Source organism: Pocillopora damicornis, chromosome 1, assembly GCF_964200805.1.
Source record: "Pocillopora damicornis chromosome 1, jaPocDami1.2, whole genome shotgun sequence".
NCBI classification, from domain to species: Eukaryota; Metazoa; Cnidaria; class Anthozoa; order Scleractinia; family Pocilloporidae; genus Pocillopora; species Pocillopora damicornis.
In genome coordinates this window covers 1,320,256-1,341,932 of record NC_142670.1, presented here as the reverse complement: position 1 = coordinate 1,341,932, position 21,677 = coordinate 1,320,256, and the positions used below count along the sequence as shown (strand labels likewise).

The window sequence follows — 21,677 nt, the reverse complement described above, 5'->3', positions numbered from 1 at the left end:
AAAATGGCATAAAATTTACATTTTTTCTATTGCAATTTGATTTACGACATTGATGATCTCCAGCCACCTGCATATATTTCTACTTAATGTTTTTTTTCATCCTTTCCATCTTGGCGAGTCACAATACATGTTATGATAAAGTGCTTATTTAACAGATTTTAGCTTTTTTTGGACTCAGTGCTTCTTAAGCTCGTTTCCATAGCTTTTGTTTGTTTTTGTTTTGATTTTTTTTAATTAGAATTTATCTTCTGTCTGTACTATCTGCATTTAGCTTTTAAATTGTAGAAATTCATAGATTGTTATCCAGTTTCCAAGTTGAGGAAAACCAAATAAATTCCAATTTGCCAAGGACTTAGGAAATCCATTTCCTTTTTGCCAAATTGAATTATTTTTGAAGTGGAAGTAAAGGAAATGATTTGCCTCAAGGACATATCTTGTGCTTTTTGACATTAAAAATTAATGAAACTAGGCGAACAAAATATTCATGAATGCACAATTGTGCAATTTTGTACAATTCAGTTGGTTGCTGTGTTGTCACTTTTGTTTGGAAGGTATAAGCCGCATAAAATCAAAACTATCATGGTTTGTGCAGCCAGATAACAGAATATATTTTTACAGAGAGATTATAAATATTATTTCTTCGATATATTTGCCATAGACAATTGTGACAAAGGTACAATAATTCACTAATTTTTGTTCATGTCTCAAAACATCACAAGAATATTTTTTTAATTCTAAAACCTGATAATATTCTAGGGTTTGATCGTCATGATTGTACTTTTTATGGCAAGTAATATTGTGAAAACGACAAACAACACTGGATGTATATATTTAAGCAGAAATTGTACAGTACTGTCAATAATCAATGTTGTGAGCTTGTTTTCAACAAAACCATATGTTGTATTTTCATGATAGTTAAATATGGAAATGTGGTTTATTTTGGTCATCTGAATATTTGTCTCTAAATTCATTGGATTAACCATGTCTCTGGTTTTTGAAAAGCACAGAGAGTTACAACCTTTAAGTAAATTTTTTTTAGTGATAGTATTGCTCACTGACTTAACAGCTGGAAACAATGATTTTAAAAGCTGATGTAAATCATTTTAAATTTAATCTAACTTTGCAGATAAAAGTATACTTCAAAGATACTTACAAGGTATGTCACCTCCTTAGGTAACAGTAAATTCTCCTAACTAACTTGTGAGTAAAGTCAAAACATTTAAAAAGGAATAAATAATTTCAAGGTCCACAAACTGTGATGTAGCTCCTGTAATCTGTTCATTTCCAAGATCTAAGAAGTAATTCTCTTTCGTGAGTGCCATATGCCTGCTGTGCAGAGAATATGGTGTTGGGTTGATTTTATATCCTTGGGTGGATAATTTTCTGACTTCCCTCCCACTGTTTTCTGATTATTTCTTAGAGTAAGAGGGCCAAGATCTGTGAGGCATGCTAATTTAAAAATCTACTCATGATAATGCATTTTATTGTTTTGATTTGTGTCACAGAACTGCATCTCAATGACTTACAGCGTTCCCAGTCACTGACTGGTCTTGATAAAGCAAAGGTAGAACCCAGGCAGTCATTCCATGCTTGGAGGGAGGATACTGGGGCAAGTTTGTCAGACACTAATCTGGCCTCGAGTAGAAGTGAGAGAATATCACTTGACTTCAGGTAAGTTTTAGTGTCTGAGTGCATTTTACAAATCACAAGAAACATAATCATGTGAGGTTGGGGTGACCCTGCTTCATCTGGATTCTAGCATTGACTGGTGTCACTGTAATGTCTCCTGGGAGTAAATGGGTTGACTGTGCTGTGTCTGGATTTGACCATGCATTGGGGTCACTGTGTTGTGCTTCCACACTAGAGTGGTGACAGTGTGCTGTTAAATTGTTAGGGTTTTATGCCAACAGGCTACAACAGTGCAGTGTCTCTTGAGGGCTAACCCTTGAACCCCTGAGGGTGATTAGCATCTTATTTCTCCTTACAATATCATCCCTGAATCACACATCTAGGTCATGAGAATAAAGAAAATGATCACCAACTAAAGAAGTACTTGATTGCCAATTAAATTCTCCTCATCGACATTTAAAGACATGTATAGTTTACAGTATGGAGAATATGCATATTGATGTCAGGGCTAATGGGTTAAGTACCTATATTTACCAAAGCGAAGAGATTGGGGAACACTTTCAAGCATTTCCCAAATGCATTGCTACTCTGCCCTTGAGGACAGGGAGCTGGTCTGTAGCTCTTAGTTTAGGCCAGGACCCACAAAGTGACAAATCACTTTTGCACATCGCATGGCAAATTGCCGTAAAGCCCACCTCCTGTGACATGGGAAATTTTCAGGAAAAGTTTTGTCACTGCGATCATTCAAACAAATGCAGTGGTTTGAATTTGTGCGATTGATCGCCGAGAACTCAGTTGATTGCTTTTTATAGCCCCAAGTCTCTTATTTCACCCAACTAACATGTATCTCAAATCCAATTTTCTTTTATCAGACCAAACCTAACAAACAGTGTTCCTCAGAGGAGTACAGAAGGTGGTGCCCTCCAGAGGGATACCCGTGGGACCCATGTACCAATGATGTCCTCAAAAGCTACCCGTGAAGAACACACATCACAAGACAGCCTGTTGTCCAATCCCAAGTCAACCGACAGTCTGAATATGAAACCATTTGGAGACCAACCGACAGAAAAACAGATTTCTTTGCCTTCAGGTAGAAGGAGTCACATGAATAAATTCTTAAACTCGCCGATATGGCTCTGTCCTTGTTGACTATATGGAAGGGTCGCACGGGAAATATGTCATGACCGAGAGCCAAATATTTCCCTTTCGGTCCTCCCACCCAGTCAATAAGCAATTTATCATATGACTGCTAAATGTTAAAAATTTAAAACACAGTTTCGATAATCTTAGAAACCGTAAAATTCTGCGAAAAAAGCCAAAACAGAAAATTGTCTTCTCGGTCCTCAGGTGTTAGTCACACAAGTGTGCGTGACAGCTGCATGAGCGACATCTCAACTAAAGAACTGAAACAGTTTGAGGAGATCGAGGCCATGATTCTGGCGGGAAGAAGTGTTGAGACTCCTCGCAGGTTCGGAAAACCGAGCAAACTTCCGAATGCGTCCGAATCTCAAGACGACGACGACGAACTTAACACGAGTGTCAGTAGCGAGGACATGAATAAGTTTAGACTGGAAGTAATGCAGCGGCTCACACATGATAAGTTACGAGAGATCCCGGATGAACCTGTAATAGAGATGGAAGACGATGACGATCCTATAATGCTCGCCCGCAATAATGCGGCCAGCAGTCCAAGGAATCCTACGGAGCGCACGCGCCTTGATGTTCCTGAAGAACCCACGGAAGTTCCAATGGATCAGCTGTCTCCGATAACGGAGACAACAGAGCCGTGTCCGTCTATCGCGTCAAATCCAAACTCGGCGTCGAATTCCACCGCCCCAAGCAGCCCGTGCTCGCCTTTAGACGTTGCGCCGTTCATGCCAGCGTTTTTTACAACTTCTCCTGCGAATACATTGGACAGGAAGATGCAACGATTCAGTCTTAAGGACAGAGACAACACTTTAGTCGCAGATGACGATGAGGACGATGACTTTTCTGGTAATCCTGAACCTAGTGCTACGCCCAGATTTAACGAAATGCCAGCAAACAAAAACCGGGAATTTTCATCCAGGAGTAAGTCCTTCGAACAGCTCGCGCGTGGTAGCTACACAGTTGGTCACATTCCTGTGGAAACGGCCAAAGCAGCTGGTATCCCTGTCATTAACGCAAGCATTGAGGAAACTCGTCCCAGGGTGAATTCAACTTCAGAACTATACGGCGTTTTACCAAGTAGAAAACTCAACCAGACAGGTACTAATGCGAGCCAGAATTTGTCTGCATTTCGACCGTACGTGTTGTCCGCGCGTGAAGACGAAGTGGGAGAGATATTCACACCCGAAGGCGTAGACGGGAGGCGGGACTCACTCGAGACTTCGCCTGTGCATTCACCTGTACCCACTTTAACTCGCGGGAAACGGGATGACACTCGACAAGAGGCTGTTCTCCGATCTCGTGATCTACATGCACTGGACAGCCCAGGAGATGTGGTAATTTACGAACGTTCTTTGTCGAGCTCGCACGGGACTCAGGAAAACGTTCCAACTGAAAACTCCAAAGAACAAGGTAACCAAAACGAATGTGCGCAAACACATTCTGCATCTGTCTACCGATCAAAGAAAGCGGAAGCGTTTGTGTTTGATTTTGATCAAGGTGTTGTGCAAAGTTATGAAATTAATCCTGCTACGCAAGACTATAGAACTTATAATAATGGCAAACGTGGAAGTGTTGGTGATGGCAACGATTCATTACAGGGTAACCAGGTTCTGAAAAGGTCACAAGAAGACCGTTTTGCCACATTCAGTAGAAACTCTCCTAGAGGTGCACAGTTACACAGGCCTCAGGAACAGGAATTAGCCTCCAGTCGTGAAACAAATGGCGGCCAAGTTTTCAAAGAAAGGACAAGTGTTGATATGAAAGATCTTCGAACGTCTGACGGATTTTCAACGTATAGGAAAAATTATTCGCCAGAAAAGAAAGCAAATGATGCAAATGGAGTCTCTGGAACAGGTATAGAGAGCTGGGATGTGCGGCGGTCAGACGGGTTTTCAACTTTCAGAAAGGAACCAATGGCTGCTTCAGCAGATAGTACGTTGGCGCAGAATAATATGGCCTCTTTCCAAGGTCAGAGAGGAAACGGAATTGATCCATTTTCAACATTCGCCAAATCTACCAAGAGACAGGAAAGTAACCAGGGTCGTGATCAAGTCGAATTACACCACTCTCCTGAACAAGAATCAACGACAGCTGTCGTTAGAGGATCCGTTCCGAGCAGGGGAGGAGAGAGTGAGACTGACGCCATCCCCAGAGAGGGAGAAGAGGAGCCGGTTCGCTCACCTGGTGCGTCAAACATTTTGCGGTCTCGGACCTTCAGGAAAACGCCCACCGGTCAAATCGTTGAGGATGTTAGTATTGGTACCAGGAATTATCCAGTGCATAACGAACTACGTTCTTCAACAAACAGCGACCGCAAAGACACTGGACAGCACACTGTAAATAAACACATCCGGGATAGCCCAGAGGGAACCGGAAGTGATAATCCACACCGGATCAGTTGGACGGATGATCAGGAAGCTGGGGCGAGGCTGATCAAACAGTTGAATGCCAGTAAAAAAATGTCGGTAAGGAAAAAGTAATCTGTAGAAAAATTTAGAAAGACAGAAACTGCGTAAACAGCACATGTGATTCCAAATAAGTAAATATTTGTCTTTTTTTCCACAGGCCACCCCGAAAAGTCATGACAGTGATAGTCCCAGAAGGCGTGGCAGCCCCAGACATACAGGCCGTGGAAGCCCGGGAGCGAGAATCAGTTGGCTGACTGCCGCCCGGAGTGGTGTAGGAGGGCAGGTCATGTTGAATGACAAAGGTAAGGGAGGGGATGGTACAGGGAATTGTCATCAATTTTTCCTTCTCCTGGCTGGTTCTGGACGTTGCATTGTAAGTCGCACTGGGCGGGGGTGGGAAGAAAGAACCACCCCCCGCCCTCCCATCTCCCTCCTCCCTTCCGCGAGCTCTTGTAAAGGAAGTGACGACAAGTTCTCTCTGACAATAAACTGACAACTCTTTATAACCATTACAAACTCACGGGCGATAGAAATATGATGCCCTTTAGCAGGCAGATTTTTCGCTGTGGTTATTGTGCGATTATCGGAGGCGAAAGAAAGAGTGGAGGCCAAGTATATATTTAAAGCTATATATTTAATGAGCAGAGGAGCTCACAAGAGCAGGGCCTGAGGTCAACTGAACTGTTGCATAATCACATTAGGATATTTATAAGTCGAGCGCGGTTGGTAGGTAAGAGGATTAAGGGCTAATCCCACATCCCCCTTTCTAGACATTTCGATACTGTAAGAATGTCTCTGTGCAAAGTCTTCTAATAATGGAAAGCGAGTCTATTAAGTAATTTGATCATGAAACTAATAGCAAATGTTCATTCAGTCCTAATCAAAACCTAATCTCTTGGGCGGGTTGACCTTTCTTCCGGAACGAGTAGCGGTTCCAGGAACGGGAACTGGAATGGAAGACTTTTGGGCAGACATAAAAGCTTCGTTCTTCTCTGCCGGAATAGGTGGCTGATCCTTGGAAATTTCGGGAGGATCAGGTGGAGGGCTTTCCGTTGTGTACTTTGCTTCTTTAGGATTTGGATTGAGTTGACGTCTGTTTCTTCTAACAGTTGCGTTGCTGTCAGTGTCGAGGTAGTAGGAACGTGGCTGTGGTGTTTTGGATACTACTACCGCGTTCTCTTTGCGATCAGGGATGTAAACACGATCGCCTGGCGACAGATTACTGAGCTCTTTAACTGCATGTCGTCGGTTGTACTCTTTCATTTGCTCGGTCTTAATCTTGGCTTCCTTTTCACGCAATGTCGTTAACTCTGGCCATTGCGGTGTTAGTTTAGACGGAGTAGTTGGAAGGGTGGTGCGTAGTCGCCGTCCCATGCATAGTTCGGCTGGGCTGAATCCGTTTTCCAGTGGAGTAGCTCTGTAAGCGAGTAGTGCTTCATACGGATCGTCAGATTTTGTAAGGAGGTTTTTAGTTGTTTGCACCATGCGTTCAGCTTCTCCGTTGCTTTGTGGGTATTTTGGACTGCTTGTAATGTGTGTGAATCCCCATTTTTCTGCAAATTTGGCGAATTCCGCTGAGGAATACTGCGGTCCGTTATCGGAGATCACGGTTTCTGGAATTCCATGGCGCGCGAAGATCGCTTTTAGGTGATTGATTACTTCTTGAGAGGTGGCTTTTCGAAGTACGCCAATCTCGCAATACCGCGAGAAGTAATCTACCACGAGGACAAATTCCTGTCCTTTCCATTCGAATAGATCGGTTCCTACTTTTTGGAATGGACGCTCAGGTAACTGTGTAGGAATTATGGGCTCTGCACGATTAGTTTTCGTCTTGATACAAGTAGGGCATTCCCTGACAAGATCTTCTATCTGCTTGCTGAGATTCGGCCACCAGACACCACTTTTCGCTCTTTCACGGCATTTCTGGATGCCTTGATGACCTGTGTGTATCTTGTCTAATACGTCGAGTCTTAACACTGAGGGAATTATGACTCTGTCGTCTTTCATTAGGATTCCCTGCTGAACTGTGATTTCTGCCCTGTACTGCCAGTACGGTTGGAGTGAACAATTCAAGTGATGTTTCTCTGGCCAGCCTTCACTGCAGAACAGCTTAAGCTTTGAACAGACTTCGTCTTCGTCCTGATGAAGGCGTATTTCTTGCAAGCGGCGCTCTGTAGTTGGCAGGCATTCTACTATGTGTGAGACATAGAGGTTTAAATCTTTGTTAAGTTTCTTCTCGTCTTTCGTGAGACTTCGGTGAAGTGGTGCTCTTGATAAGGTATCAGCTGTGGTGAGGTCTTTTCCGGGTACATGGACTATTTGGTACGAGTAGCGCATAAGTCGCATCCGGAACCTTTGAATACGTGGTGGCATGTCCTGGAGACATTTTGATCCTAGTAACGGCACCAACGGTTTGTGATCCGTTTCGATAAGGAACTCTTTACCGAGGACAAAGTCGGCAAACTTTTCACAAGCCCAAGTAGTTGCGAGTGCTTCTTTCTCTATCTGAGCGTATCTTTGTTCAGTAGACGTCATAGAGCGCGAAGCGTAGGCGATTGGCTTCTTTGAGTCATCTTCTTGGACTTGTAAGAGGACTGCTCCTAATCCATACGACGACGCGTCTGCAGATATAATAGTTTCTTTATTGGAGCAGTAATGAGCGAGAACTGGCGCTTGAGTCATTTCTTTCTTCAAGCGAGTGAAAGATTCTTCTTGAGCTTGACTCCAGTGCCATTCGTTCTTGCTTGAAAGAAGATCGCGAAGAGGCATAGTCTTCTCAGACAGATTTTCGATGAACTTTTGTTGGTGGTTGATCATTCCCAGGAATCTCCGTAGTTCTGCAACATTTTGCGGTTTCTCCATCTTTTCAATAGCTGCAGTCTTGTCTGGATCGGGGCCTATTCCTTGAGCGCTGAGACTATGGCCCGCGAACTTCAATTGTTTCCTTGAAAATTCGCACTTCTCTGGGTTCAAGGTGATTCTTGCTCTGATCAATCTTGTTAAAACTGCGTCAAGTCGTTCATCATGTTGTTTTTGCGTCTTTCCATGCACGAGGATGTCATCCATAATGCATATGACTCCTTCTAAACCTTCCAGCTCGTTTAGCATTCTCTTTTGGAATCGTTCTGGTGCTGATTTCAAACCGAAGGGGAGTCGCTGAAAACAATATCTGCCAAAGGGAGTCAGAAATGTGGTCAGGAGTTGAGAGTTTTCTGCTAGCTTCTCCTGCCAAAAACCGGAATTTGCGTCAATTTTTGTGAACACTGTGGACTCTCCAATTTCACCTAGCAAGGCTTCAATCTTTGGAAGTGGATACGTTTCGCGGCAAACGTTTTCATTGAGCTTTGTCAGATCCACACATATTCGGATTTTCCCGTTTGGTTTAGGTACTGTCACCATTCCAGCGCACCAATTTGTAGGCTTGTCAACCTTTCTGATTACTCCCAACTTCTCCATTCGGGCAAGCTCTTCTTTTACTTTGCTTTTCATTGGTAATGGAACACGTCGTGGGGTCATGATGGCAAACGGTTGAGCGTCTGACTTCAACTTGATTTCATATTCTCCCTCAAGTTCTCCCAGTCCATGGAACAGTTGAGGATATTTCGCTTTAATACTTTCTTCGTAGCTTTGACTTTGGATTTCATTGATTCGAGCCAATAGATTTAGCTTTTGAATCGCTGGCTGCCCCAGAAGAGGCTCTTTTAGGCCTTTAACAACGTAAATATCTTCGGTCACGCACTTTTCTCCCAGGGATAAAGTGTCACGAATTGTCCCTATTACACAGAGACCCTTGTGATCCGCTCCAAAGAGTCTTTTGGAGGTGTAATGTAGTTTTCCTAAGTTGCATTGGCGAAAGACTTCTTCAGGAATAACTGTGACATCTGCGCCGGTATCAATCTTGAAATTTACTTCGGAGTTTCCTATCGATAGATTTGTACGCCATTTCTCCGATGTTTCGATTGTGTTGACGACTTCGTTGACGGTCATTACAGAGATATCATCTTCTTCCGAATCATCATTAACTCTATGGACTTGTTTTGAGGATTTGCAGACCTTGGAATAATGACCCTTTTTGTTGCATGCATTGCAGGTAGCATCTTTGGCTGGGCAACGCTGAGGAGGGTGACCTGGCTGAGCTCCACATCTGTAACACGATGTTTTCTTTGCTTTCGAAGAAACTCCATAATGCTTGGGTTTTGGACTTCGACGTTTGTTTTCTGGAACTTTCCTGTCATGTATTGCCGATATGTCAGCGGCACTTGAGGGGTTTTGAAGAATTTGATCATGATGTTTCGTGATTTCGGCGGATTTAACTTCTTTAATTACCTGATCCAGAGTTAAGTTGTCATTTGCCATCAATCGACGCCTGAGATGAGAATCACGCAAACCAGCAATTATTTGAGTGTGCACCATTTGGTCACGAAGGTCCCCAAAAGAGCAGAGGTCGGCTCTTCTCTGAAGATCTTCAATGAAGGTGAGGACAGATTCTTTGTCTTGCTGAAAGCGTCTTACGAACTGTGTTCTCTCGAAGACTAAAGCGACTTTTCCTTTAAAATGATCTTTGAATTTTTGTTTGACATTCGCGTACTGGATATCTTCACCTGACAGTTTGAAACTATCATAGATGTCGGCGGCATTATTTCCCATTACGTAAATAAGCGTATTGATGCGCACTTTATCTGACAGCTCATCACGTTCCGTAGCTGCTTCAAATAACTCGTAGCGCTTTATCCAGTGGTCCCAATCGTCTGTTTTGGGATCAAACTTAGCCGGAGGAGGAATATTGAAATTTGCTGCGGCCATTTTTACGCTTCCACTTTGTGGGTTATCCGTCTGTAGTGAAGCCGTTGAAGGACTCGGTTCCACTGGGTCTGTGGGTGGTGACGTGACTGGCGTGCTTGATTCCTCGAATATTTCTTCGTTTGGATCTTGAGCGTTTGAATTCATTCACGCGATGTGAAATGAGGTCGGAAACAACTTTCTTTTCCGCTACTTCTTGTTCCTGCTGTAGGATCCCACTTCTGACACCATGTGCGATTATCGGAGGCGAAAGAAAGAGTGGAGGCCAAGTATATATTTAAAGCTATATATTTAATGAGCAGAGGAGCTCACAAGAGCAGGGCCTGAGGTCAACTGAACTGTTGCATAATCACATTAGGATATTTATAAGTCGAGCGCGGTTGGTAGGTAAGAGGATTAAGGGCTAATCCCACAGTTATGACCTTTGCTCGCCCACACCTGAAACCTAATTTAGCCTGTGGAGGAACATGGCTTGCTTTTACATCCGGTGATTTTTTTTCTATATTTAGTTTGATTGGAAGTTTTAAAAAGGCATTTGGGAAATTTTTAGAAACCATGCAATTAAACCCTTATCAACATTGACAGATCTTTAGGGTAATAGCAGGCAGAAAAGATGTTTATGAATTCTGTTTTGCGGCGAACATTTTACGTCGAGAAACGGATGTTTGGCTCGGGCCGCTAGGAAATGACTGCGAAATCAAGGTCAGGTAAAATACGGCAATCCGGCTGGGATTTTGTGCAGTTTTGACCATTTTCCGCCGGTGTTGATATCCATCGAGGTGTGGCAGACAAATTAATTTTCCTTGGCAAGAAATCCTGGACGTAATCAACTCGAACCCACCGATCGCTTTATATACCAGGTTGTGGCATTTTCTGCTAACTCGACCGTTCTTCTGTGATCTACTGATCTTTTTTGGATGTTAGTGGTATCTTTCTCAGTTTACCGTCCATATTTATTTGGCAAACCGTGTTTTTTTTTCCGCGCGTTACTGTCCTTTCGTGCTCGTGTGTGACTGTGTTTACGCGCGAAGTTTACGACATCGATCAGACACGCCTGAGTAATGCTATAAGCATTACATTGGCTTTTTCATCTGTATGACAAAGACGCTCTGAAGCCGACTCTTTTGGATTTGAAGAAATTTCTCTTGCCGCTGTGAATTTAAGGTGAGTGTTCCGACAGTCTTTTAACCATACTGATAAATAATATATGCGAGGTAATAAAATTGTTGATACTTGGCGATTCTCGCCCTTAGTGCTGTAATTTGCATGTAAGAACTGAATATATTAACTTGTAAGTCGTGGCATGGTGTATTTATTTCTGAGTGTTTTAATCGGATCTTGTGTTGTTTTTCGCCGTCCGTGACTGAATAATCTCTCAAATTTGCCAAGGTTCGCCTGGAGTGTGACGACTGAACCGAAGGAAACACAGAAATCGGGAAATTGTAAACAGACTTACGGATCGTGGTTTTGTTTTTTTACATAAGCGCTGTAATGTTGCTTCGCTCATACTGTTGAATGTTGTGTAGGAAATGTCGCTCATAAATTCAACGGCGGTGATGTCATCTGCTAGAAAGAGAGGACTTAGCGTGTGATTCGATCGTCATCTTTCAGAAATAGTTTCCAGTCGTTTATAGTGAATTCGTCATTTAACACGGCTGTTGTGTTGTGAACATCACTGGTTCATCAGACAGACACGCGCAGTTTTTTCTTCCTAGAGTACTTCTTGGCGAGGCTCTGACCGCGTTTGATTTGCGTTATCTCGTCAATCTCTGTGATCTAACTTTAGAGGGAACACCACCGAGAAGTTCACGTATTAATAAGCGAGCAAGCGGGGAAGATCGAAGAAGTTATTTCACAGGACCTGTCGAATACCACCGGAAACCAACGTGTTTATAATCTGGTGCTGTTTGTTCCTTTGAGTGTACCACACTGAGCGGTTCTAATGCTCGGTGAAGAATTATTCAAGGTAGATTTCTTGTTTATTGATATCTTTGTACAGGAGCCTTGTGGTTTTTTTTATCCCGGCTTTTAACCTTCACATTCGCTAAAACGTTTCGTCTTTCAATCTCGTGTTAAATATATGTTGTAGCAGGTTAGCAGTTAATATTAAACTGGATTCAATACGGAACTTTCTAGCTGCGGTGTTTTTCTTCATTGCATCGACATTCTTTGTCAGCACAGAATCGAGATGTGTACTTTTATCGTAACGAGGCTCTTAGTTTTTAGAAAGCTTTTTCTGACTTTATTAATTGTTTCTAATTGTTTTATATCCGAAATGTCACGTAATTTTTTTGGTGAAATCGAACTCAACCGTGCCTGACAAAATATCATCAATTCATTGAAAGCACTCATGCAATATTCATAATATTTCTGTTATAGTTATATTCGCCCATACTCTATATCTAAGGGAGAAAGATGTTTGTTTTGTTTAATTCTGCCTTTTATCCTCGATTTACTGAGCCAAGTTTGATGAATGTATTATGAGAGACAAAATTATCTTCATCTAGTTTACATTTTGTACATTTTTCGCTCGTCAAGGGTTATTCGGCGCCCTTTTGTAAATATGAAAATAATAAGTACCATGCATGTATATTGGAGTTAGATGCTCACTTTTATATTGCTTTCCAATTTATCGATTTCGTTTAGAATAGATTTTGTATCTTGTCCTCATGATGGATATTTTTGGCTTAAAGTTAATCCGTTTTGTGAGAAAGAGAAGAACTATTTGCGGTCCAAAAGCGTTGTGAAATGATTATTTTGAAGATAATTACTAACATGTTTACCTAATTAAGGGAAAACGCTGAAAGTTTGTTTCATTTATCAACTTTTTTTTGGTTTTTTCGGAAAATGAACTGAATTTCTCGAGCAGAATTTTTCGAAATAACCTCTTCACTTCGGTTCTTTTGGTGAAAATGAAAAAACGTTTCTGCAAATATTTACTAGATGATACACATAATGTTTTCTTTTTCTATTGATTACAAATAACAACCCAAGTTATTTTCGCCGTAGTTTCCCGCAAGTTACATTAATTTACAAAAGAAAAATAAATTATTAGAGTTTTTGTATCGAACGCTAAAATGGGCAGCAAAATCACGATAATATTGAAATTTTTAGTCTACCTTTATGCCTAGCGGCTAAGAACTTGAAAATCTCTTTTCCAGTATAGCGTTATGAACATCAGTTCTTACATGCAAAGGCCGACCCTAATGCTTCAAACAATCTCTGTCGAAATTTGACCTTCCATAATATATTTCTTTTTTTTCTTATTTATTTTCGAATGATAAAGTTTTTTAATTTTCGTCGTCTCTTCAGATTGCATGCAGAAAGAAGCTTCAACAGAACTTGCTGCTGGCGAAATATCTCATGGGCGATCGTGTTTCGTAGCAACAGTGGTTATCCGCTCTAAACACATGCGCAATACTGAGGGAGCTCCATGGGATTTGCAAGAAAATGGAGCCAAAGAGGAGCCCGCGGGTTTGAGGCTGAGAGCAAGTGCTCGTTTTGGTCCCGAAGATGACACACCTGTAGTTGAATCAGGATCGTTATTAAGGAATACTGGTACAACGACTAGTTTAGATGGTGAATGTAGTTCTTCTACTGAGATATTTGAAAAAGAAAGAAATATGTTACACAGCGAGTCTAGTCTCGAGCCACAGACAGGTGGGAGTATTCGTGACAGAATAGCGGCGCTTAAAGCTGCCTCGGGAATGAAAACACTGGGTGTTACTCCGGGCAAAGAGCAGGTGAAGAAACCTTTTACCAAACCTGCCGTTAGAGCGCGCGAGGACGATGAAAATGAAAAAGTGAAAACAGACCTAGGAGGTGAATCTCCAAAGTCGAACGAAGAATCATCGAAGACAGAACGCGAATCTGAGATGTCCCAGATCTCTCCAAACAATAGCATCGCGTTCGATGTGGGATTCCAAAATGCGACAAAAAGTCGCCCGCCCCCTCGTGTGTTGTCGAGATTTAAAACTGATAATGTCGAATCGAAAAACGAGGAAATTGCGGGTAATAAAGAAATTGGGGCCGTTACGGACAAAGCTTTAGCCTTTGAAGTCAGCTTTGACGATAAACCGCGTTCAAAACGCGCTAAGGATGAACCTTTTCTGATGCAATCACCATTCAAGGCCCTGAGAACGCGTTCTAACCTCAGACGTCAACAGAACTCGAAGCCGTGCAAGCCAATTAGGGCGCTAGAGGATTCGGAAGAGAACAATAGCTCTGAATTACCGAAGCTGCTTAAACGAAACACATTCACTTTAGATTCTGTCTCAGATCAGGGAACACCGATCGTTAAGGTTTTAGACGAACTTGCCAGTAAGGAAGAAGCGAGACAAAAAGGAAATGTGGAGTCAGGCGAGCGTGGCACAAAACGCAGTACCTTCACTCTAGAGTCTGTATCCTTATCTAAAGCTAATGTCACTGAGAGTGGGCTACCTGTGGTCAACGTACTCAACGACTCTTTGATTAAGAAGGAATCTGAACTAAGTCAAGTGGAATTAGACATTGCTACGACATCTTTGTCAAACGAAATTTCTCAAAAAAGAAGCACTTTCACTCTGGAAACTGTAGCGAAAGAATTAGATTGTGCGACAGAACAAGAAGAGAGACGGGCAACCCAATATGAAGAATATCATCCAGGCCCCAGTACTACCGATGCGCTCGCAAAGCAGACTTCGACGTCAGAAGAGGAACTTGTAGCCTCCGAGAAACGTTCAACATACAGTTTAGACGCAGTTTCATCGTCGTTACAAAGGGGAACTGACCAAGGTGTACCTGTCATTGAAGTTTTAAATCAGCTCGCTAAACGCGAAGAATTGCAATCGCCTGTCGGGAGTGATGCTGACAGTTCACCAGCTTTGGCCGATTCCGTTCAAAAACGTGGTACGTTCACTCTTGACACTGTGTCACAGACCATAGACGACGAGGAGAAGAAGGGCGTGTCTACAGTGAAAGTGTTAGATCAGCTTGCGTCTAAACACGAGTCTACTTCATCGACTGAGGCAAACTCGGAAGAAAAACTCAATACTGTGACTCACCAAAATCGTGGCACCTTCACCTTGGACAGCGTGTCGCAGACTCTAGAAGATGCCGAGCGTAATGGTCTACCGGCAGTTGAGGCGTTAGATCGGCTTGCTTCTGATCAGGAGACTCATCTGATCCTTGATGCTTCATGTGAAGACAAAGTGAAAACTGAACCACCCCAAAAACTAGGCACTTACTCATTAGACTCAGTATCTCACGCGATCGAGGAGGCCGTAGAGAAAGGAATTCCAGTTTCCGTCACGTTGAATAACTTAACCCAGGAGGGGAAGACCCCTGCGCGTGCTCATGGTGACGCTTCTGCTGGCGACAATTTTTGCCGTCTCAGTGCACACCCCGATGTGGAAGCACAGCCACATGACGATCGGGACGAGATCGAAGCCTGTTTCGAGGATGCTTTGGAACAACTGGAGGATTGCTTGACTTTTGTGACCTTCCCATCGGCTTCTGATCGTAGAAGATCGTATTCTGACAGGAGGCGATCGTTTACTGACCGGAATGAATCGTCTAATGATGGGGGACAGTTGTCATCTGATCAAGAACGTTCTTCCGAGACACCTGGAAAGCGTGGCACGTACGATCTCGACGATGTATCCAATTCTGTCGAAGTTGGTACCAAAGTGGGGATCCCTGTTGTTGAAACGCTGGAACACTTGTCAAAAACAAAGAGCCGTCAAGGGCAATCTTTTCAAGAGACTCGCCAGTTTGAGCAAAACAGAAGAACTTATACGCTGGATGAAGTTTCCTTTTCACTTCAGAATGCCTCTGAGAATGGTATCCCTGTGGTTGAAGCTCTCCAAAACATAACTAAAAGTGCCAAGCTAGTTCAAGAGACTGGGAATAGGGCTCAGAAGCGAGGCACATACACCCTTGATGATGTATCGAAGTCGCTGGAGCGCGCTAAGAGCACCGGGATGCCTGTTATTGAAGCGCTAGAGTCTTTGTCACAAGAAAAGTCATCGAGTCCACTAAGACTTAAGATCCCTGAGAGAGGCGGTGAAAACAGAGGGACTTACACTTTGGATGAAGTGAGTCATTCACTGGAGAAGGCAAAACAGAGAGGTCTCCCTGTTGTGGACGCTTTAGGGCAGCTTACACATGCTAAAGATGGCGTCTCTCTCCGAGGAACGCCTGATGCCGTCCATCGAAGGCAAGAAAAACTAGTTAACAGAAAAACCTACGCGCTGGCCAGTCCGCTTGAGACAATCGGTGAAGGAACTAAGTTACGCTTGTATGATGGCAGCCAGCGGCAGATGTTATCGCCACTGACTTTACATATGAAAACAAATGAAGCCACCCCTGAGAAAGTAAACAGCAGCGACAGTAAAGCAAAGGGCTTAGGTGTTGTGCAGAAGTTAGATTTCTTGACTTCAGCTTGCGAGCTTTTGTTGGAGGCGAATGCCAAAGAAATGGCTCGAGATCGTGGGCAAACAAGTTCGGAGAGTTCTCGGGAAACCCCAACTATTGACGAATCCTCTCGAACCTTGCCGAAGACTCCTAATGAAGGTAAAGAATCTGATCGTCGTACGTATTCGTTAGACATCGTCTCGCGGACTGTTGACGACCGCACAGCGGCAGGGATCCCAGTTGTAGAAGCTCTAAAAAGTGTGACACCTGTGGCCAAAGCAAATACAACTTACAGAACTAATCTAATGCGACTGAATTCCAAATCCGACTCGGAACTCATTCACGATGAGACCGAGAAAAAGTCGTCGGAGAGGAACACTCATTCCCTTGGGGACGTGTCAAAGACGCTTTCAGACAAGACGAAAGCTGGGATTCCTGTCATACAAGCCCTGGATCAACTTGCCAAGGATTTGGTGGAATTTTCAAGAACTGCGCTGGGTGAGGATGTGAAGGTTTTCTCTCTTGGGAAAGAAAACCGAAAGAGAAAACGCCATTCGGAAGTTATTAATCGCGGTAATAAAACAGCTGGTCAGCTGTCATCACACCCTTCCACTCAAGGACCACCTAACTCCTCACCCATGCGAAAAGCTCATTCGTTAAATGATATAGCTTCTGCTGTGCAACTGGCATTTCAAACTGGTACTTCTTTAGCGGACCTTTTAGACAGTATTGCATCTGAAAAACCTGTCGAACAGCTTTCATCTTCGAGTGACGTCCGACCGCGATCGGTCGATTCCGGATTTATCTCGTCACTTTCCGACTACGATATTTCGTCACAAAGTGTGGATTCGCCGCGCAACCGAAGTAACACGCTCATTCTTGATAGCTCGAACGAAGAACTAGATTTGGCAAAACTCGTGGGTCCTGCACCAAGCGACAAAATTGTTCTCACCGAAGACACGACGATCAACGAAAACCGTCGAACGTTCACACTTGATCACGTGAGCGGCTCGGTAGAACATGAAGTTTCACGGGGTGTACCTATAATTGAGGCTTTGAAAAAAGTCTCCAACAACTGTGAGATGAAAATGCAAATAAGTGAAAAGATCGAAAGTATAGATAACACTGAGAATAAATCGAGAGAAATTTCAGAAGAAACGGTGATTAACAACTCTGTGAAAAAGAAGTCGCCTCCGAAGCCTAAACGACAAATATCAAAGAAAACTGCGTCACTGCGAACTAATTCTGACGCGTTTGTGGTTGAGTTTTACTCCTCAAGCGGTCAGCAGGGTCAAAATACGTCCAAATTTCAGATTGTGGACAATGAAGTTGAAGAAGTGGATGTCAGTAATGATGAATCTAACGTGAAAAACTCTGACGGGAAAGCGCAAGGGATTGAAGATAAATCTAACGATACTTCGTCGTCGTCAGATGAGGTTACTGCAAAGGGGCTTAAACCTGTATCTACAAGCACACCCTCACGAGAACGTGCCACTTGGCGCGCAAGTGGAAGCGTTCTAGACAAGATTGAGAGTCTAATGGATGCTGAAGGGGATTGTGGGATGTCACCTGCGGATGTTCTTGATCAAGTAACTGACTTACCTGATGATTTTCAAGGTTTGTTTGAAATGGAAAGTAGAACCTGATAGTTCCATTAGTGATCAGGTTCAAACCTTTGATAACTCATTAAAGGTTAAACCAAAGGCTTCGTTTTTTAATGACTACAGCAAATTGTTGTTAGCGAAAGGAGTCTCTTGTAGTCATGATTTTGCAGACTAAGTGCTGTTTGCAAAGGTAATGGTAAAAAGTCATGTTATTTTCTTCTTGTTTTCTGTTCAGAACCAGCCAGTAAGAGTCGCGTAACTTAACAGTTTAATATAACGTTTTGACTCTTTGGCGTGAAAATGATGCTCGAGTTACATTAAGAAGTCTCTCAGCCGTGTGGCGCTCCTTGGAACATTCACCAGGGTCACTCTTCGTCACGTGAGGCGCTAGCCTGATGTCTGGCGTGCTGGACTCCAGACGAAGAGGTCTGGGTTCAATACATGGCTAGGTCATTGTGTTGTGTTCTTGGGCAAGATGCTTTACTGTTGTAGTAAATCTATCCCCCCTCTCCCCCCCCCCCCCCCCAGGAGGAAATTTAATGAAATCCTGGTGGTGGGGATGGGGGTTTCCTGCAATGAATGATTGTCTCCCCTCATCACCTCTTGAAGGAGTGCTAAGCACTCAAAGATGATTTTAATCAATGTTTTGCTCTCAGGTGAGATTGAAGAGCCGGAGCAGGACGAAGCCGAAAATGAACAAGCTGTTACATCACAGATCGCCTATCTGCGCATGCAATTGGAGGAAAAACGGCGTCACATCGAGGCAGAGAAACATCGAGCCCAGGCCGAGTGGGAAGACCAGCGACGGAGACTGGGACAGACTGCCTTTTGGTATGTTATTGGAAAGGCACAAGGAGGTCCGGGCGTCGGAGAAGGGACTGAGGTGAGTGAGTAATTTGGAAATCATCGTGTTCTGCGCAGCCGACATTTGGTAAAGTTTTACAACCGTTAATTTGGTTAGATTTGATTGTTTGATTAGCAATGAAGAATACAAACCGAGCTTACGCTCCTTGAGATTCCTAGAAGATCAGGAGAATTCTCTTCATCGTAAATGCTTTTTAAACTCTTAGGTAAAGCGTCCGGAGATGGTTCCGGTCACGACGCCTCATTCCCACGAAACACTGAGAAAGCCTGTGCCCGAGTTTCCCAATCAACCCTCGCCTCCCGTCGCCTGGTCGTCCCCAGCAAACTCTCCGTTGCCTGCTACTGCACTGGAGTCCAGTCCTCCAAACAATGTAGGGCTTGAGACTCGTGAATTTCGTCTGTCTGATTATCCACCTGTTGATAATCAGGGAACAGCGCGCCCGTCATCCCAGCCAGCGGTTGAAGTCGGTTCCAGGCCTACGCCGGGACCAACACGTCCAGCTTCACACGAACCAGCGGCTTCCCGCCCCAGTCCTACGCGAAAGTGCTGGGATGTGAACGTTGGGCCAGTACTTACACCGCCCCCATTGGTGCATCCTGACGCAGAATCCGAGAGTAATGACGCTAAAGAAGAATCGAACAACTTTGGAGGTACAGGAGAGATTGAGGTTGAGATTCACACCCCGCAGAAGAAAGGAATGGCGATGTTTATCAGCGATGACGACAATCTTGCGCCTCAGGTAAAGTATTTGGGACAGGAAGGTTAGCTTAGGCGGGAAGTTGCAGAAGAACCAATCTTCTCATGAAAACTTGGCCTTTTCAATCCTTATATCTTTGTTTTCTTCATCAATACAGGGATTGACTCCAGAACAACAACGGAAGCGAGAGAGGTTCATGAAGGCTCGGCAAAAGAAGCAAGCAGAGGAGAAATCACGAAAGGAGGCAGAATTAGAGAAAAAGAGGCGGTAAATGGAGTTACAAAATTCTTAAAGACCAAGAAAAAAATCAGAAATGAATTTTAACTCAATTTTTATGATTTCCACGCTGAATTTTAAATGTCAACCTCTCTCTTGGTCTATTTGGTTTTCAAACAAGTATGACTTAAAAAATAGGACAAATAGCAAATAGCAAATGGAGCAAAATTCAACTGTGTGCCAAAAGGATTCCGGGATTGCTCTGGTTTTACTGAACCAATCAGATGCCAAGCTGAAATTAACCGTCGCTTGGTCGCCCCTGTTTTCCCGCGCTTTAGGCTGTCGAGTCTTCTTTGTCTATTCTGATATTTTACTCTGATCTGATTGGCTGATGGTATTGCTTAAATACTTTTTTTCCATTTTAAAGGAGAGAAGAGAAACAACGTGAGAAAGAAATGCTTCAGAGAATGGAAGAGGAGAGGTTACGTCAAGAGGAAATAGAACGACGAAAAGCCGAGCAGGAACTGAGACTTAGAGAGGCCCAGGCTCAGCCCGCTCGAATCCCTGACTCGTACGCCACTTTTCGTCGTCCAGGCCCCCAACATGTATATGATGTCAATGATGACACCTCCACTTACTTAGCGCCAGCTCCGTCGCAACTTTCTGGTTTTGCGGAATTTAGTGGTACGTTTTAAACTTGTTGATTGTGTTGGGAGTTGTTAGAGAATACAGACTGAACATAGTGGTTAATTTGTCTTTTGTCAGGTCCACAGTGTTATGTAAAACCGAGCGGCAAGTCTAACAGAAAAATAATCGTTAATGCCATCTCCCACGTGTGTTTGTCAGGCACAGTGAACCAAGATCAGAAGGAAAAATGTTTACAGGTTTGTAGAGATGTTATCCTTTTCTGTGGGGTTGTTAAACCCTTTACATCCTATTATCAGTATGTATATTCTCAACACTGTTCTTCATACATTTTCTAAGGTGCTGACAAGGAGAATTTGTTTAACAATCAAGAGCTTCTTTACTTGGTGATCATTTCCTTTATTCTCATGACCTTAATGTATGATTCAGTGGTGATATTGTAAGAAGAATTAGACGCTAGTCACTTAAACGTGTCAAAGGATTATACCTTTCACCTCCAGAATATCCAGAAGCTGAATTCTCTTTTCGATTTCAATACTCTTTCAAACAGACAGATAAACTGCCAGGATCTGTGGTCCTTGTAATGGATGGAGTAATTAATACCTTTTGCGTCTTTTTTTTTCTTCAGGCTATCTCAGAATCTGATGGCCATCACTTCATGATTTTATTCAAAGACGGTCTGAAGTTCCGAGGGACGTATGTGCACAACCTTGAAAACGATCAGGTTAATACTTGTTCCTTTGTTGATCCTGCTTATCCTGTGCTTCATTGTAAGATGTCCTCGAGCCTCAACAGACCTCCCCGACTCCTGCAAAGATGAAATATCCCCCCTTTTGTATTACTAAAGGCTTTTTGATTTCCGGAGGGGGGAAGTTGTGTAGAACGGAGTAACGTCTTGTCCTCTTAGTTCTTTGTTTGATCCTTTTAAAGCCTTTGGAGAAGACTGTTTTTTGTTTCCTGAGTAACAAGCATCTTAAAGTAGGGGAAACTTCCTGACCACATAATGGAGGTACTTATTAGGAATTTTGGCAACACTTAGGACACTGACAATGCATTCAGTAACCTTTATAATGCTTCTTAGTTACATCTGGTGTTTTTCTTTTTGTGCACAAAATTTCTATAAATAATAAATAAATAAATTCGGCAAACTTAAGAGCAATTTTCAGTTGAGTACCATAAGTAATCCCAGATTGCTTTGCTTTTCTTCACTTCCCTCTGTGATTGGACCAGAAAATTTGTGTTACTTTCAATCAAATGCAAACCAATCACGA

The 21,677-nt window shown here is 43.1% G+C and overlaps 1 protein-coding gene across 4 annotated transcripts in view; it reads left to right on the top strand.

The window, feature by feature from the left end:
• Positions 1 to 21,677, top strand: part of LOC113669371 (uncharacterized) — a 30,777-nt gene that overhangs the window by 7,407 nt on the left and 1,693 nt on the right. Inside the window, exons 7-17 of one of the 4 annotated variants that reach the window (XM_027185388.2) lie at positions 1,127 to 1,156; positions 1,506 to 1,671; positions 2,502 to 2,719; positions 2,977 to 5,243; positions 5,344 to 5,488; positions 18,640 to 18,866; positions 19,054 to 19,587; positions 19,703 to 19,812; positions 20,189 to 20,445; positions 20,527 to 20,645; positions 21,035 to 21,130. In XM_027185388.2, the coding sequence (XP_027041189.2) occupies positions 1,127 to 1,156; positions 1,506 to 1,671; positions 2,502 to 2,719; positions 2,977 to 5,243; positions 5,344 to 5,488; positions 18,640 to 18,866; positions 19,054 to 19,587; positions 19,703 to 19,812; positions 20,189 to 20,445; positions 20,527 to 20,645; positions 21,035 to 21,130 (4,169 nt within the window). Of the gene's footprint in view, positions 1 to 1,126; positions 1,157 to 1,505; positions 1,672 to 2,501; positions 2,720 to 2,976; positions 5,244 to 5,343; positions 5,489 to 10,746; positions 11,151 to 11,258; positions 11,953 to 13,298; positions 17,997 to 18,639; positions 18,867 to 19,053; positions 19,588 to 19,702; positions 19,813 to 20,188; positions 20,446 to 20,526; positions 20,646 to 21,034; positions 21,131 to 21,677 lie in introns of those variants that run through there. The other 3 variants (XM_089206979.1, XM_089206970.1, XM_027185387.2) reach the window with 3 other exon arrangements.